Source organism: Schistocerca nitens, chromosome 11 (genome assembly GCF_023898315.1).
Source record: "Schistocerca nitens isolate TAMUIC-IGC-003100 chromosome 11, iqSchNite1.1, whole genome shotgun sequence".
NCBI classification, from domain to species: Eukaryota; Metazoa; Arthropoda; class Insecta; order Orthoptera; family Acrididae; genus Schistocerca; species Schistocerca nitens.
The window spans coordinates 199,825,076-199,841,566 of NC_064624.1; the positions used below are offsets into that span (position 1 = coordinate 199,825,076).

General features: G+C 43.4%; 1 protein-coding gene across 1 annotated transcript in view; it reads left to right on the forward strand.

Moving 5' to 3' along the window:
- Nucleotides 1-16,491, forward strand: part of LOC126212775 (forkhead box protein F2-like) — a 483,336-nt gene that overhangs the window by 68,154 nt on the left and 398,691 nt on the right. Inside the window, exon 2 of the mRNA XM_049940180.1 lies at nucleotides 14,611-14,818. Within this exon, the coding sequence (XP_049796137.1) occupies nucleotides 14,792-14,818 (27 nt within the window). The 5' untranslated portion in view covers nucleotides 14,611-14,791. The remainder of the gene's footprint in view (nucleotides 1-14,610; nucleotides 14,819-16,491) is intronic.

A 16,491-nucleotide genomic window follows, 5' to 3' on the forward strand; every position in this document is an offset into this window, starting at 1 on the left:
ATTATTGTTTCCCATGTTTGGACGACGCTTATCACTCTGATTTGTGTGAGACCACATGTATGGTATAAAACAACGCACATACACAAATAAAATGATTTAATTTTTCATTTTTATGCCAAAAGTTTAATTGGATATTGTTTTCTTAATTTAAACAATCTTTTATAAAATATCGATAGGTGACAATTTATATGTACTGTAGGCTGGTTCTTACAAATAAGATGACAGCAACCAGCCACTGTTCTTAATGCTATTTATTTAACTAGATGTCACCATAACTGGTTTCGAACTGACACATTCATCATCAGACGGCTGTTCACAATATTCAGCAGATGTGCTTCACATAATCGCCAGTTTACGATTTTTATTGTTCCACTGTAGCGAAATATTCTTGGTGTGTCGGTGCCATCGAAAATTCCGCGAAATTTTGTTGCAAAAGTTGCAGGATTGTATTTTTGAACTATTGCAAAGTATATGCAGCACTTATACCATTTGCATATTACCATACTGAGCAAAGATCCACCCACCCAGCCACACATACCGATAAGTATTTGCCATATGTCAAGTTGACACAAAGATGGTGGGTTCGCAAATTCAACTGTCGTTTCAAGGTTAGGAAATGAATGAAACAACTCACTAACGGTTGCCAAGAATGACATAAACAATTCTACATTCTTAATGGAAGTAAACAAATTTACTTGTATAATAATCTTTGCTTCTCAGGATGTTCTCGAAAACTACTGCAGATACACGTCTGGGACATGTTTTATTAGATTCACCAGACCAATAACAACAAAATAAATGGAAATCGAGCTTTGCTTTAACCTCGTACAGTTTTGCCATGGCTTCATACTCGGGCAAAATCTTTTATTAGCCGAACTCCGTAACCAAACGTTTGCGGACCTATGTTTGTATGAACGTTTTTCTTTAGTTTTACTTGTAGAATAACATACTAAAATATTTGTATATCTTCGTGGATATCCTGCGCGTAGCGAAGCAGCTTGAAACAATAAATGCAACGCCTACAGTTCAGACTGTACATCAAGTTTCTTTCAGTGTCTGCTGATACAATAGCTTCATACTTAACAATCATGTAAAACCGCTCGCTCGAGGAAAGATTCGAACCTAAATACTAGAGAGTTGCACAGCACCAGTATTCAAGAAAGACAGTAGGAGTAATCAGCCAAATTATAGACCCGTATTGCCAACTACCTCTGCAGATGACGAGGAAATTGAAGAAATGTATGAGGAAATAAAAGAAATTATTCAGATAGTGGAGGGAGGCGAAAATTTAATAGTCATCGGTGACTGGAATTCGGTAGTAGGAAAAGGGAGAGAAGGAAACGTAATAGGTGAATATCGATTTGGTTTAAGAAATGAAAGAGGAAGCCGCCTGGTAGAATTTTGCGCAGAGCACAACTTAATCATAGCTAACACTTGGTTCAAGAATCATAAAAGAAGGTTGTATACATGGAAGAACCCTGGAGATACTAAAAGGTACCAGATAGATTATATAATGGTAAGACAGAGATTTAGGAACCAGGTTTTAAATTGTAAGACATTTCCAGGGGCAGATGTGGATTCTGACCACAATCTATTGGTTATGAACTGTAGATTAAAACTGAAGAAGCTGCAAAAAGGTGGGAATTTAAGGAGATGGGACCCGGATAAACTGACTAAACCAGAGGTTGTACAGAGTTTCAGGGAGGCATTAGGGAACGATTGACCCGAATGGGGGAAAGAAATACAGTAGAAGAAGAATGGGTAGCTTTGAGGGATGAAGTAGTGAAGGCAGCAGAGGATCAAGTAGGTAAAAAGACGAGGGCTAGCAGAAATCCTCGGGTAACAGAAAGTATAGTGAATTTAACTGATGAAAGGAGAAAATATAAAAATGCAGTAAATGAAGGAGGCAATAAGGAATACAAACGTCTCAAAGATGAGATCGACACGAAGTGTAAAATGGCTAAGCAGGGATGGCTAGAGGACAAATGTAAGGATGTAGAGGCTTATCTCACTAGGGGCAAGATAGATACTGCCTACAGGAAAATTAAAGAACCACTTGTATGAATATCAAGAGCTCAGATGGAAACACAGTTCTAAGCAAAGAAGGGAAAGCAGAAAGGTGGAAGGGGTATATAGAGGGTCTATACAAGGGCGATGTACTTGAGGACAATATTATAGAAATTGAAGAGGATGTAGATGAAGATGAAATGGGAGATACGATACTGCGTGAAGGGTTTGACAGAGCACTGAAAGACCTGAGTCGAAACAAGGCCCCGGAAGTAGACAACATTCCATTAGAACTACTGACGGCCTTGAGAGAGCCAGTCCTGACAAAACTCTACCATCTGGTGAGCAAGATGTATGAGATAGGCGAAATACCCTCAGACTTGAAGAAGAATATAATAATTCCAATCCCATAGAAAGCATGTGTTGACAGATGTGAAAATTACCGAACTATCAGTTTAATAAGTCACAGCTGCAAAATACTAACGCGAATTCTTTACAGACGAATGGAAAAACTGGTAGAAGCCGACCTCGGCGAAGATCAGTTTGGATTCCGTAGAAATGTGGGAACACGTGAGGCAATACTGACCTTACGACTTATCTTAGAAGATAGATTAAGGAAAGGCAAACCAACGTTTCTAGCATTTGTAGCCTTAGAGAAAGCTTTTGACAATGTTGACTGGAATACTCTGTTTCAAATTATGAAGGTGGCAGGGGTACAATGGAGGGAGCGAAAGGCTATTTACAATTTGTACAGAAAGCAGATGGCAGTTATAAGAGTCAAGGGACATGAAAGGGAAGCAGTGGTTGGGAAGCAAGTGAGACAGGGTTGTAGCCTCTCCCCGATGCTATTCAATCTGTATACTGAGCAAGCAGTAAAGGAAACAAAAGAAACGTTCGGAGTAGGTATTAAAAACCATGGAGAAGAAATAAAAACTTTGAGGTTCGCCGATGACATTGTAATTCTGTCAGAGACAGCAAAGGACTTGGAAGAGCAGTTGAACGGAATGGACAGTGTCTTGAAAGGAGGATATAAGATGAACATCAACAAAAGCAAAACGAGGATAATGGAATGTAGTCGAATTAAGTCGGGTGATGCTGAGGGAATTAGGAAATGAGACACTTAAAGTAGTAAAGGAGTTTTGCCATTTGGGGAGCAAAATAACTGATGATGGTCGAAGTAGAGAAGATATAAAATGTAGACTGGCAATGGCAAGGAAAGCGTTTCTGAAGAAGAGAAATTTGTTAACATCGAGTGTAGACTTAAGTGTCAGGAAGTCGTTTCTGAAAGTATTTGTATGGAGTGTAGCCATGTATGGAAGTGAAACGTGGACGATAAATAGTTTAGACAAGAAGAGAATAGAAGCTTTCGAAATGTGGTGCTACAGAGGAATGCTGAAGATTAGGTGGGTAGATCACATTGTTGTTGTTGTGGTCTTCAGTCCTGAGACTGGTTTGATGCAGCTCTCCATGCTACTCTATCCTGCGCAAGCTTCTTCATCTCCCAGTACCTACTGCAACCTACATCCTTCTGAATCTGCTTAGTGTATGCATCTCTTGGTCTCCCCCTACGATTTTTACCCTCCACGCTGCCCTCCAATACTAAATTGGTGATCCCTTGATGCCTCAGAACATGTCCTACCAACCGATCCCTTCTTCTGGTCAAGTTGTGCCACAAACTCCTCTTCTCCCCAATCCTTTTCAGTACCTCCTCATTAGTTATGTGATCTACCCATCTAATCTTCAGCATTCTTCTGTAGCACCACATTTCAAAAGCTTCTATTCTCTTCTTGTCCAAACTATTTATCGTCCATGTTTCACTTCCATACATGGCTACACTCCATACAAATACTTTCAGAAAAGACTTCCTGACACTTAAATCTATACTCGATGTTAACAAATTTCTCTTCTTCAGAAACGCTTTCCTTGCCATTGCCAGTCTACATTTTATATCCTCTCTACTTCGACCATCATCAGTTATTTTGCTCCCCAAATAGCAAAACTCCTTTACTACTTTAAGTGTCTCATTTCCTAATCTAATACCCTCAACATCACCCGACTTAATTCGACTACATTCCATTATCCTCGTTTTGCTTTTGTTGATGTTCATCTTATATTCTCCCTTCAAGACACCATCCATTCCATTCAACTGCTCTTCCAAGTCCTTTGCTGTCTCTGACAGAATTACAATGTCATCGGCGAACCTCAAAGTTTTGATTTCTTCTCCATGGATTTTAACACCTACTCCGAATTTTTCTTTTGTTTCCTTTACTGCTTGCTCAATATACAGATTGAATAACATCGGGGAGAGGCTACAACCCTGTCTTACTCCCTTCCCAACCACTGCTTCCCTTTCATGTCCCTCGACTCTTATAACTGCCATCTGGTTTCTGTACAAATTGTAAATAGCCTTTCGCTCCCTGTATTTTACCCCTGCCACCTTTAGAATTTGAAAGAGAGTATTTCAGTCAACATTGTCAAAAGCTTTCTCTAAGTCTACAAATGCTAGAAACGTAGGTTTGCCTTTCCTTAATCTTTCTTCTAAGATAAGTCGTAAGGTCAGTATTGCCTCACGTGTCCCAGTATTTCTACGGAATCCAAACTGATCTTCCCCGAGGTCGGCTTCTACTAGTTTTTCCATTCGTCTGTAAAGAATTCGTGTTAGTATTTTGCAGCTGTGGCTTATTAAACTGATTGTTCGGTAATTCTCACATCTGTCAACACCTGCTTTCTTTGGGATTGGAATTATTATATTCTTCTTGAAGTCTGAGGGTATTTCGCCTGTTTCATACATCTTGCTCACCAGATGGTAGAGTTTTGTCAGGACTGGCTCTCCCAAGGCCGTCAGTAGTTCCAATGGAATGTTGTCTACTCCGGGGGCCTTGTTTCGACTCAGGTCTTTCAGTGCTCTGTCAAACTCTTCACGCAGTATCGTATCTCCCATTTCATCTTCATCCTCTTCCATTTCCATAATATTATCCTCAAGTACATCGCCCTTGTATAGACCCTCTATATACTCCTTCCACCTTTCTGCTTTCCCTTCTTTGCTTAGAACTGGGTTTCCATCTGATCTCTTGATGTTCATACAAGTGGTTCTCTTGTCTCCAAAGGTCTCTTTAATTTTCCTGTAGGCAGTATCTATCTTACCCCTAGTAAGATAAGCCTCTACATCCTTACATTTGTCCTCTAGCCATCCCTGCTTAGCCATTTTGCACTTCCTGTCGATCTCATTTTTGAGACGTTTGTATTCCTTTTTGCCTGCTTCATTTACTGCATTTTTATATTTTCTCCTTTCATCAATTAAATTCAATATTTCTTCTGTTACCCAAGGATTTCTACTAGCCCTCGTCTTTTTACCTACTTGATCCTCTGCTGCCTTCACTACTTCATCCCTCAAAGCTACCCATTCTTCTTCTACTGTATTTCTTTCCCCCATTCCTGTCAATTGTTCCCTTATGCTCTCCCTTAAACTCTGTACAACCTCTGGTTCTTTCAGTTTATCCAGGTCCCATCTCCTTAAATTCCCACCTTTTTGCAGTTTCTTCAGTTTTAATCTACAGGTCATAACCAATAGATTGTGGTCAGAGTCCACATCTGCCCCTGGAAATGTCTTACAATTTAAAACCTGGTTCCTAAATCTCTGTCTTACGATTATATAATCAATCTGATACCTTTTAGTATCTCCAGGGTTCTTCCATGTATACAACCTTCTATCATGATTCTTAAACCAAGTGTTAGCTATGATTAAATTGTGCTCTGTGCAAAATTCTACCAGGCGGCTTCCTCTTTCATTTCTTAGCCCCAATCCATATTCACCTACTACATTTCCTTCTCTCCCTTTTCCTACACTGGAATTCCAGTCACCCATAACTATTAAATTTTCGTCTCCCTTCACAATCTGAATAATTTCTTTTATTTCATCATTTTCTTCAATTTCTTCGTCATCTGCAGAGCTAGTTGGCATATAAACTTGTACTACTGTAGTAGGTGTGGGCTTCGTATCTATCTTGGCCACAATAATGCGTTCACTAAGCTGTTTGTAGTAGCTTACCCGCGTTCCTATTTTCCTATTCATTATTAAACCTACTCCTGCATTACCCCTCTTTGACTTTGTGTTTATAACCGTGTAGTCACCTGACCAGAAGTCTTGTTCCTCCTGCCACCGAACTTCACTAATTCCCACTATATCTAAGTTTAACCTATCCATTTCCCTTTTCAAATTTTCTAACCTACCTGCCCGATTAAGGGACCTGACATTCCACGCTCCGATCCGTAGAACGCCAGTTTTTTTTCTCCTGATAACGACATCCTCTTGAGTAGTCCCCGCCCGGAGATCCGAATGGGGGACTATTTTACCTCCGGAATATTTTACCCAAGAGGACGCCATCATCATTTAATCATACAGTAAAGCTGCATGCCCTCGGGAAAAATTACGGCCGTAGTTTCCCCTTGCTTTCAGCCGTTCGCAGTACCAGCACAGCAAGGCCGTTTTGGTTATTGTTACAAGGCCAGATCAGTCAATCATCCAGACTGTTGCCCTTGCAGCTACTGAAAAGGCTGCTGCCCCTCTTCAGGAACCACACGTTTGTCTGGCCTCTCAACAGATACCCCTCCGTTGTGGTTGTACCTACGGTACGGCTATCTGTATCGATGAGGCACGCAAGCCTCCCCACCAACGGCAAGGTCCATGGTTCATGGGGGGGTAGATCACATTAATGAGGAGGTATTGAATAGGAATGGGGAGAAGAGAAGTTTGTGGCACAACTTGACTAGAAGAAGGGATCGGTTGGTATGACATGTTCTGAGGCATCAAGGGATCACAAATTTAATATTGGAGGGCAGCGTGGAGGGTAAAAATCGTAGGGGGAGACCAAGAGATGAATACACTAAGCAGATTCAGAAGGATGTAGGCTGCAGTAGGTACTGGGAGATGAAGAAGCTTGCACAGGATAGAGTAGCATGGAGAGCTGCATCAAACCAGTCTCAGGACCGAAGACCACAATAACAACAGCATTGCCAACGTCGATTCGCACTAAGATTTTGAAACATCTACAGGGTGTGTCAACAGTCGCAGTACACCCTGTTATATCAATAACTCTCCAGGAATGGGGAAACCTGAGTATTGGAGTGAGGTATGGTTGAGGTGGTCTATCTTTTATGGTATGCACGGAACGTGGGAGCCATCTTGACCGAACAAGGAGGTGGAGTGGTTCACACACCGGACTCGGATTCTGTAGGACGACGGTTCAAAGCCGCGTCCCGCCATACTGATTTAGGTTTCCCGTGATTTCCCTAAATCGCTTCAAGCAAATGCCGGGATTGTCCCTTTGAAAGGGCACGGCCAACTCCCTTCCCCACCCTTCCCTAATCCGATGACCTCGCTGGTTGCTCGCTGCCTCCAAAATCAAGCAACCAATCAACCAGTCTCAGTTCTCTCCATCTTCGGCAAAGCCCCCTTCAGTCACCTGCAACAAAAAAGTGTTGTAACTTTTGAACCATAATTTCTGCAGCAAATCTACACTACTGGCCATTAAAATTGCTACACCACGAAGATGACGTGCTACAGACGCGAAATTTAACCGACAGGAAGAAGATGCTGTGATATATAAAAGTTTAGCTTTTCAGAGCATTCACACAAGGTTGACGCCGGTGGCGGCACCTACAACGTGCTGACATGAGGAAAGTTTCCAACCGATTTCTCATACACAAACAGCAGTTGACCGGCGTTGCCTGGTGAAACGTTGTTGTAATGCCTCATGTAAGGAGGAGAAATGCGTACCATCACGTTTCCGACTTTGATAAAAGTCGGATTGTAGCCTATCGCGATTGCGGTTTATCGCATCGCGACATTGCTGCTCGCGTCGGTCGAGATCCAATGACTGTTAGCAGAATATAGAATCGGTGGGTTCAGGAGGGTAATACGGAACGCCGTGCTGGATCCCAACGGCCTCGTATCACTAGCAGTCGAGATGACAGGCATCTTATCCGCACGGCTGTAACGGAACGTGCAGCCACGTCTCGATCCCTGAGTCAACAGATGGGGACGTTTGCAACACGACAACCATCTGCACGAACAGTTCGACGGCGTTTGCAGCAGCACGGACTATCAGCTCGGAGACCGTGGCTGCGGTTACCCTTGACGCTGCATCAGAGACGGGAGCGCCTGCGATGGTGTACTCGACGACGAACCTGGGTGCACGAATGGCAAAACGTTATTTTTTCGGATGAATCCAGGTTTTGTTTACAGAATCGCGATGGTCGCATCCGTGTTTGGCGACATCGCGGTGAACGCACATTGGAAGCGTGTATTCGTCATCGCCATACTGGCGTATCACCCGGCGTGACGGTATGGCGTGTCATTGGTTACACGTCTCGGTCACCTCTTATTCGCATTGACGGCAGTTTGAACAGTGGACGTTACCTTTCAGATGTGTTACGACCCGTGGCTCTACCCTTCATTCGATCCCTGCGAAACCCTACATTTCAGCAGGATAATGCACGACCGCGTGTTGCAGGTTCTGAACGGGCCTTTCTGGATACAGAAAATGTCCGACTGCTGCCGTGGCCAGCACGTTCTCCAGATCTCTCACCAATTGAAAACGTCTGGTCAATGGTGGCCGAGCAACTGGTTCGTCACAATACGCCAGTCACTACTCTCGATGAACTGTGGTATCGTGTTGAAGCTGCACGGGCAGCTGTACCGAGAACTGGAGTATCGTGTTGAAGCTGCACGGGCAGCTGTACCTGTACACGCCATCCAAGCTCTGTCTCAATGCCCAGGCGTATCGAGGCCGTTATTACGGCCAGAGGTGGTTGTTCTGGGTACTGATTTCTCAGGATCTATGCACCCACACTGCGTGAATATGTAATCACATGTCAGTTCTAGTATATTTGTCCAATGAACCCGTTTATCATCTGCATTTCTTCTTGGTGTATCAATTTTAATGGCCAGTAGTGTATTTTCAAGATTGAACAAATCAGAAAATGATGAAGTTGTTTGAAGTTTTGCACGACCCCCTTTCTATAAAGATGACCGATTCCAAGATGGTCTATGTCAAGATGGCATCCATGTTCGCTAACCGTTAAAGGTGTAGTGCGACTTTTGACTCCCCCTGTATTGTGCTCAAACGTTATCAATTAGCTCGAGGGAAATGATCTAGGTAGAACTAATCAGCACGGATTGAGAAATTTTCATCCTTTAGAGATACAATAAACTCTTTATTCACACGAAGTAATCACTGCAGTCCATAGGGGTACTCAAATTGATTCCATATTTTTAGATTTCTAGTAGGCTTTTGACACTGTGTCGTACAAGCGACTTCTAATCAAATTGCGTGCCTACTCAGTACAGTCTCAGTTGTATGATTGGGTTCGTGATTTCCTGTCAGGAAGATCACAGTTCGTAGCAACTGAAGGAAAGTCATGGAGTAAAACAGAGGCGCTTCAGTCCGGAACCGCGCGGCCGCTACGGTCGCAGGTTCGAATCCTGCCTCGGGCATGGGTGTGTGTGATGTCCTTAGGTTAGTCAGTTTTAAGTAGTTCTAAGTTCTAGGGGGCTGATGACCTCAAAAGTTAAGTCGCATAGTGCTCAGAGCCATTTGAACAATCTGGTTCCATGGCTACGTGGGTCTCCGCCACACTCCAATCCTACCATCAGCTCTTACCAACTGGAGTCGGGACTCAGCTGACCAGGCCACGGTTTCCCAGTCGTCTAGGGTCCAACTGATACGGAGCGCAGGAGAGCCGCAGCAGGCGACATCGCGCTGTTAGCACAGGCCCATTAACGCCAAATTTCGCCAGACTGTCCTAACGGATAGCCTATTCGTTTGGGGTTGGGTTGTGGGGGCAGAGACCAAACAGCGAGGTCATCGGTCTCATTGGATGAGGGAAGGATCGCGAAGGAAGCCGGCCGTGCCCTTTCAAAGGAACCATCCCGGTATTTGCCTCGAGCCATTTAGGGAAATCACGGAAAACCTAAATCAGGATGGCCGGACGCGGGATTGAACCGTCGTCCTCCCGAATGCGAGTCCAGTGTGCTAACCGCTGCGCCACCTCGCTCGGTACCTTACTCGTACGTCCCGCACTGATTTCTGCGGTTATATCACGCAGTGTTGCTTGTCTGTCAGCACTGACGACACCATGCAAAAGCTGCTGCTCTCGGTCGTTAAGTGAAGGCCGCCGGCCACTGCGTTGTCCGTGGTGAGAGGCGATGCCTGGTATCTGGTATTCTCGGCACACACTTGGCACTGCGGCTCTCGAAATGCTGAATTCCCTAACGATTTTCGCAATGAAATGTCCCACGGATCTAGCTCCAAGCTCTAGTTCCGCGTTCAAAGTCTGTTTAATTCCTCTCGTGCGGCCGTAACAGCGTCAGAAACCTTTCCACATGAATCACCTGAGTGCAAATGATAGCTCCAGCAATACGCTGCCCATGTGTGCCTTCTGTAAGTGTTAGTACAGTAACAACTCGATCATCCGTCACTCTTTAAACCGTCAGTTCCTGTTAACCGTCACTGCTGTGACAGCATAATAATACTGTACCGTAATAACAGAATGCTCTAAGGTGCAGTGACGCGTTCGCTTTGTTTATTTACTCTATTTTAGTCGGAAGTGAATGTACCCTCCCGCGGTAGAATGGTACATAAAATACGACCTTCAGTTGACGTGCTAACACATCTCCTCACCCTTTTCTTGTTTTTGTCTCACTTGTGAGTCAACAATCACCACTGGATCGGTTTCCAGCTCTGGCGAGAAGACTGTAATTGTCGCAGTGTATCTAGCGGTCTGTGCCGTGTTACGCGTTTTCCACTTGAATAAGCTTTATTGACTAATATTTTACACTACTGTATTTAGTGCAGCTGTGTGTGATACAGTGACACAATAAAATGTCTGAAAAACGTAAACGTGTTGTTTTAGGACTTACAAGGGGAGGCCGGCAATTGTGAAATTCAGACTCGATTCATACTGCGCATAATAAAAGCTCATGGCCAGAGGTGTAATGTGGCAAAGCACCAAGATGCACTTCTCAGCCGTTGTCGAGAAAATCGACAGTTAAAAGAAACCGTTGCGGTGTAATACTCTACGATTTATGATTTCCTACAGCGTCGTGGCGCAGCGGTAAGCGCTCGGGTTCCTAATACGAAGGTCGCCGGATCGAATGTCGGGCAATGCAACTTTTTTTTTTAGTATTTGTTTTTTGTAATTCAAATATATATATTTATAAAATTCCCGGCAATCAGTTTGCAACAATTATGCATATAATAAGTTGTTGATAGTCGTTTGTCGTGGAAAAACGGGCGACTTCGAACATGATTATGTTTTCCGCAAACAAAGTTGTATTTCACAAATGTTATATATATATATATATATATATATATATATATATATATATATATATTTGAGTTACAAAAAACAAATACTAAAAAAAAAATGTGCATGGCGCGAGATTCGATCCGGCGACCTTCCTATTAGGAACCCGAGCGCTTACCGCTGCGCCACGACGCTGTAGGAAACCATATATCGTAGAGAGTATTTCACCGCAACGGTTTCTTTTAACTGTCGATTTTCTCGACAACGGCTGAGAAGTGCATCTTGGTGCTTTGCCACAGTACACCTCTGGCCATGAGCTTTTATTATGCGCAGTATGAATCGAGTCTGAATTTCACAATTGGCGGCCTCCCCTTGTTAATCAAAAACTTGAAATTATAAAACGCTTAAGAAAGGGCGGAACTGCGACAAGTGTAGCGCTGATTTATGGTATTGGAAGAACAACAGTTAACGATATAAAACGTGATACTGATAAAATAGAACAACATGTGTCAACAATGCAGAGCACGGATGGAGATGTGCGAACAAGAAAGACAATGAAACCTGCAAAATATGATGGATTGGACACTGCAATGTACCGACGGTTTATACAAGCAAGAAGTCAGGGGATTCCACTTTCAGGGCCTATACAATGGCCAAAGGTGTTGAAATCAACAACAAACTTGATGATGACTCGTCTTTTAAAGCCAATATCGGATGGCTCGACAAGTTTAAATTTCGTCATGGCATTCGCCAACTTGATATCAGTGGAGGAAAACTCAGCGGGGATAGCTCTGTAATTGTTGAGTTCCGGGAACAAATTAAAGAAAAAATGGCTGAATTGCTCTTGTTAGGGAGCAAGTTTACAATTGTGATGAAACTGGGCTTCATTAGAAGGCTTTACCACAAAAGACATTAGCATCACGCTCTGAAAAAGCTGCTCCAGGTTTCAAAGTACAAAAATGTAATAAATAGTTTTATTTGCTATTACAATCGTGTTTAATTTGAAACTTCCTGGCAGATTAAAACTGTGTGCCCGACCGAGACTCGAACTCGGGACTTTTGCCTTTCGCGGGCAAGTGCTCTACCAACTGAGCTACCCAAGCACGACTCACGCCCCGTCCTCACAGCTTTACTTCTCCCAGTATCTCGTCTCCTACCTTCCAAACTTTACAGAAGCTCTCCTGCGAACCTTGCAGCACTAGCACTCCTGAAAGAAAGGATATTGCGGAGACATGGCTTAGCCACAGCCTGGGGGATGTTTCCAGAATGAGATTTTCACTCTGCAGGTGGAGTAAACGCGGATATGAATTTGATGTTTAATTTGTTTTCGCTCCGAAATATTATTATATTACTGTGAGAGTGATATGTGTCTATACATAAAATAATTGATTGAGGTTATTACGGTATATTGATAATTTTTACTTATGGACCGTCTGACAGCAAAGGAATAAAACACAATTTTAGTGCCATACGCGTTTTGCCTTTATTTTCTGCAAGGCATCATCAGTGGCCTGGAATATGTATATATGTTAGCTGTTTTATTTACATTTCTGTCACTGTGCCTATAGGTTATGAACAGTTCTGGTGGTCGGTATTTGCTATTAAGTAGTAATGTTTTGAACTGTACTTACAGGTTTCGTGGACAATTTCTTACACATTACGGTCCTGTTGCATTTTGGGTGTTGTTCTTCTTCTTATGAACGACAATTTGCGGTTTTTTCCACATTCCACAGCACTGTGAACTGAATGTTTGTTTCAATGCAATGTTTTGGTTTCTGTTGCCGACTGTCAAATGTTTTTGCCAAAGATCGAATGTTATTGCCAAACTTATGAGTGTAATTATTAAAGTATCTCTGATCTATTCGTGTATGCATTTGTGTGTGCGCTTCTGTGAGTGTGTTAATAGGAAATACCAACCACCAGAACTGTTTATAACCTATAGGCACAGTGACAAAAAATGTAAATTAAATAGCTAACATATGTACATATTCCAGGCCACTGATGATGCCTAGCAGAAAACAAAGGCGAAACGCGTATGGCACTAAAATTGTGTTTTATTCAGTTGCTGTCAGACGGCCCATAAGTAAAAATTATCAATATACCGTAATATTACACGCAACTGAAGAAGACAGGACTAAAAGAATTGAAGATGTTTTTAATCAGCAGCACTGACCCCTTTGTTTTTGTTTTCTTCACAACTTTTTCACTATGTACCAGTTTTAAAGAGTCATCGTTTTATCACCTCGCACCTCACAGACTCACTCGTGACTGTATTATTTCTCGTTAAGAATGATTTGATTATCTTCAGCAGCTCCGAAACGCGTTCCTCATCCATTCATAGATAATTAGGATGATCATCGGCTCCTCAAGTAACAGAGCGTAGGTGAATTTCTTTGCCATCTTCAACACACACACACACACACACACAGATACATACATACACAAACTAACACACACAAATGCATACATGAACAGACCAGAGATACTTCAATAATTACACTCATAAGTTTGGCAATAACATTCGATCTTTGGCAAAAACATTTGACAGTCGGCAACAGAAACCAAAACATTGCATTAAAACAAGCGCTCAGTGCATAGTGCTGTGGAAAAAAGCGCAAATTGGCGTTCATAAGAAGAAGAACAACACCAAAAATGCAACAGGAGCGTAATATGTACGAAATTGTCCTCGCAACCTGTAAGTACAGTTCAAAACATTACTACTTAATAGGAAATAACAACCACCAGAACTGTTTATAACCTATTGGCACAGTGACAGAAATGTAAATAAAACAGCTAACATATGTACATATTCCAGGCCACTGATGATGCCTTGCAGAAAATAAAGGCGAAACGCGTATGGTACTAATATTGTGTTTTATTCAGTTGCTGTCAGACGGTCCATCAGTAAAAGTTATCAATATACCGTGATATTACACGCAACTGAGGGAGATAGGACTACAAAAGTTGAAGATGATTGAGGTTATGTTTTGGGGGAATACAGTGTTTCTGTTATCCGTCTATTCGCTCAACCTTCACGACCACGGTCCCGAAGATGACAGTTCATCGAGTTTCCACTGTACCACCAAGTGCATATGTGCATATCGCTATCCTATGGATCTTGTCGCCTCAGTGTATTTCGGTGAGTACCTCCAACGCATCATTAATACTGCTCGGTCATAGCGTAATATTGCCGCATTGCGGGAGACCGACTGCGAGAATGTTGACAGCGACGCTACTGCGGGGGCACATTGCCCGTGTGAGCTAGGCCTAACGGTCGCCTTCTCTGTGGCTTCGCAGGATTTACGGCGTGCGCGATCTCACGTCAGAAATGCTCGACGCCCACATGGGGAGCGGCTAGACACCGCCCCTGCACCAACACCGTCGATCGTCCGGCGCCATCTTGCAACTCCACACCTCCGATCGCAGAAACGCCCGCTCCCGCGAGGTTGGTACGACTGCAGACGGCGAACCGGCCGCCATGGTGTCCCACATCGCAACCGGCGCGGTAAGTTGGCAGCACTGCTGCACCTCGTACTTATCGAGATGTTTCTTTCCCAACGCCTTGCAGGTCTGCCTCCATATATATATAGGGTGTTTCAAAAATGACCGGTATATTTGAAACGGCAATAAAAACTAAACGAGCAGCGATAGAAATACACCGTTTGTTGCAATATGCTTGGGACAACAGTACATTTTCAGGCAGACAAACTTTCGAAATTACAGTAGTTACAATTTTCAACAACAGATGGCGCTGCGGTCTGGGAAACTCTATAGTACGATATTTTCCACATATCCACCATGCGTAACAATAATATGGCGTAGTCTCTGAATGAAATTACCCGAAACCTTTGACAACGTGTCTGGCGGAATGGCTTCACATGCAGATGAGATGTACTGCTTCAGCTGTTCAATTGTTTCTGGATTCTGGCGGTACACCTGGTCTTTCAAGTGTCCCCACAGAAAGAAGTCACAGGGGTTCATGTCTGGCGAATAGGGAGATCAATCCACGCCGCCTCCTGTATGTTTCGGATAGCCCAAAGCAATCACACGATCATCGAAATATTCATTCAGGAAATTAAAGACGTCGGCCGTGCGATGTGGCCGGGCACCATCTTGCATAAACCACGAGGTGTTCGCAGTGTCGTCTAAGGCAGTTTGTACCGCCACAAATTCACGAAGAATGTCCAGATAGCGTGATGTAGTAATCGTTTCGGATCTGAAAAATGGGCCAATGATTCCTTTGGAAGAAATGGCGGCCCAGACCAGTACTTTTTGAGGATGCAGGGACGATGGGACTGCAACATGGGGCTTTCCGGTTCCCCATATGCGCCAGTTCTGTTTATTGACGAAGCCGTCCAGGTAAAAATAAGCTTCGTCAGTAAACCAAATGCTGCCCACATGCATATCGCCGTCATCAATCCTGTGCACTATATCGTTAGCGAATGTCTCTCGTGCAGCAATGGTAGCGGCGCTGAGGGGTTGCCGCGTTTGAATTTTGTACGGATAGAGGTGTAAACTCTGGCGCATGAGACGATACGTGGACGTTGGCGTCATTTGGACCGCAGCTGCAACACGGCGAACGGAAACCCGAGGCCGCTGTCGGATCACCTGCTGCACTAGCTGCGCGTTGCCCTCTGTGGTTGCCGTACGCGGTCGCCCTACCTTTCCAGCACGTTCATCCGTCACGTTCCCAGTCTGTTGAAATTTTTCAAACAGATCCTTTATTGTATCGCTTTTCGGTGTTTTGGTTACATTAAACCTCCGTTGAAAACTTCGTCTTGTTGCAACAACACTGTGTTCTAGGCGGTGGAATTCCAACACCAGAAAAATCCTCTGTTCTAAGGAATAAACCATGTTGTCCACAGCACACTTGCACGTTGTGAACAGCACACGCTTACAGCAGAAAGACGACGTACAGAATGGCGCACCCACAGACTGCATTGTCTTCTATATCTTTCACATCACTTGCAGCGCCATCTGTTGTTGAAAATTGTAACTACTGTAATTTCGAAAGTTTGTCCGCCTGAAAATGTACTGTTGTCCCAAGCATATTGCAACAAACGGTGTATTTCTATCGCTGCTCGTTTAGTTTTTATTGCCGTTTCAAATATACCGGTCATATATATATATATACTTCAGGCTTTTGAACATCACCCACAACGCCAGCTCCATATCGAT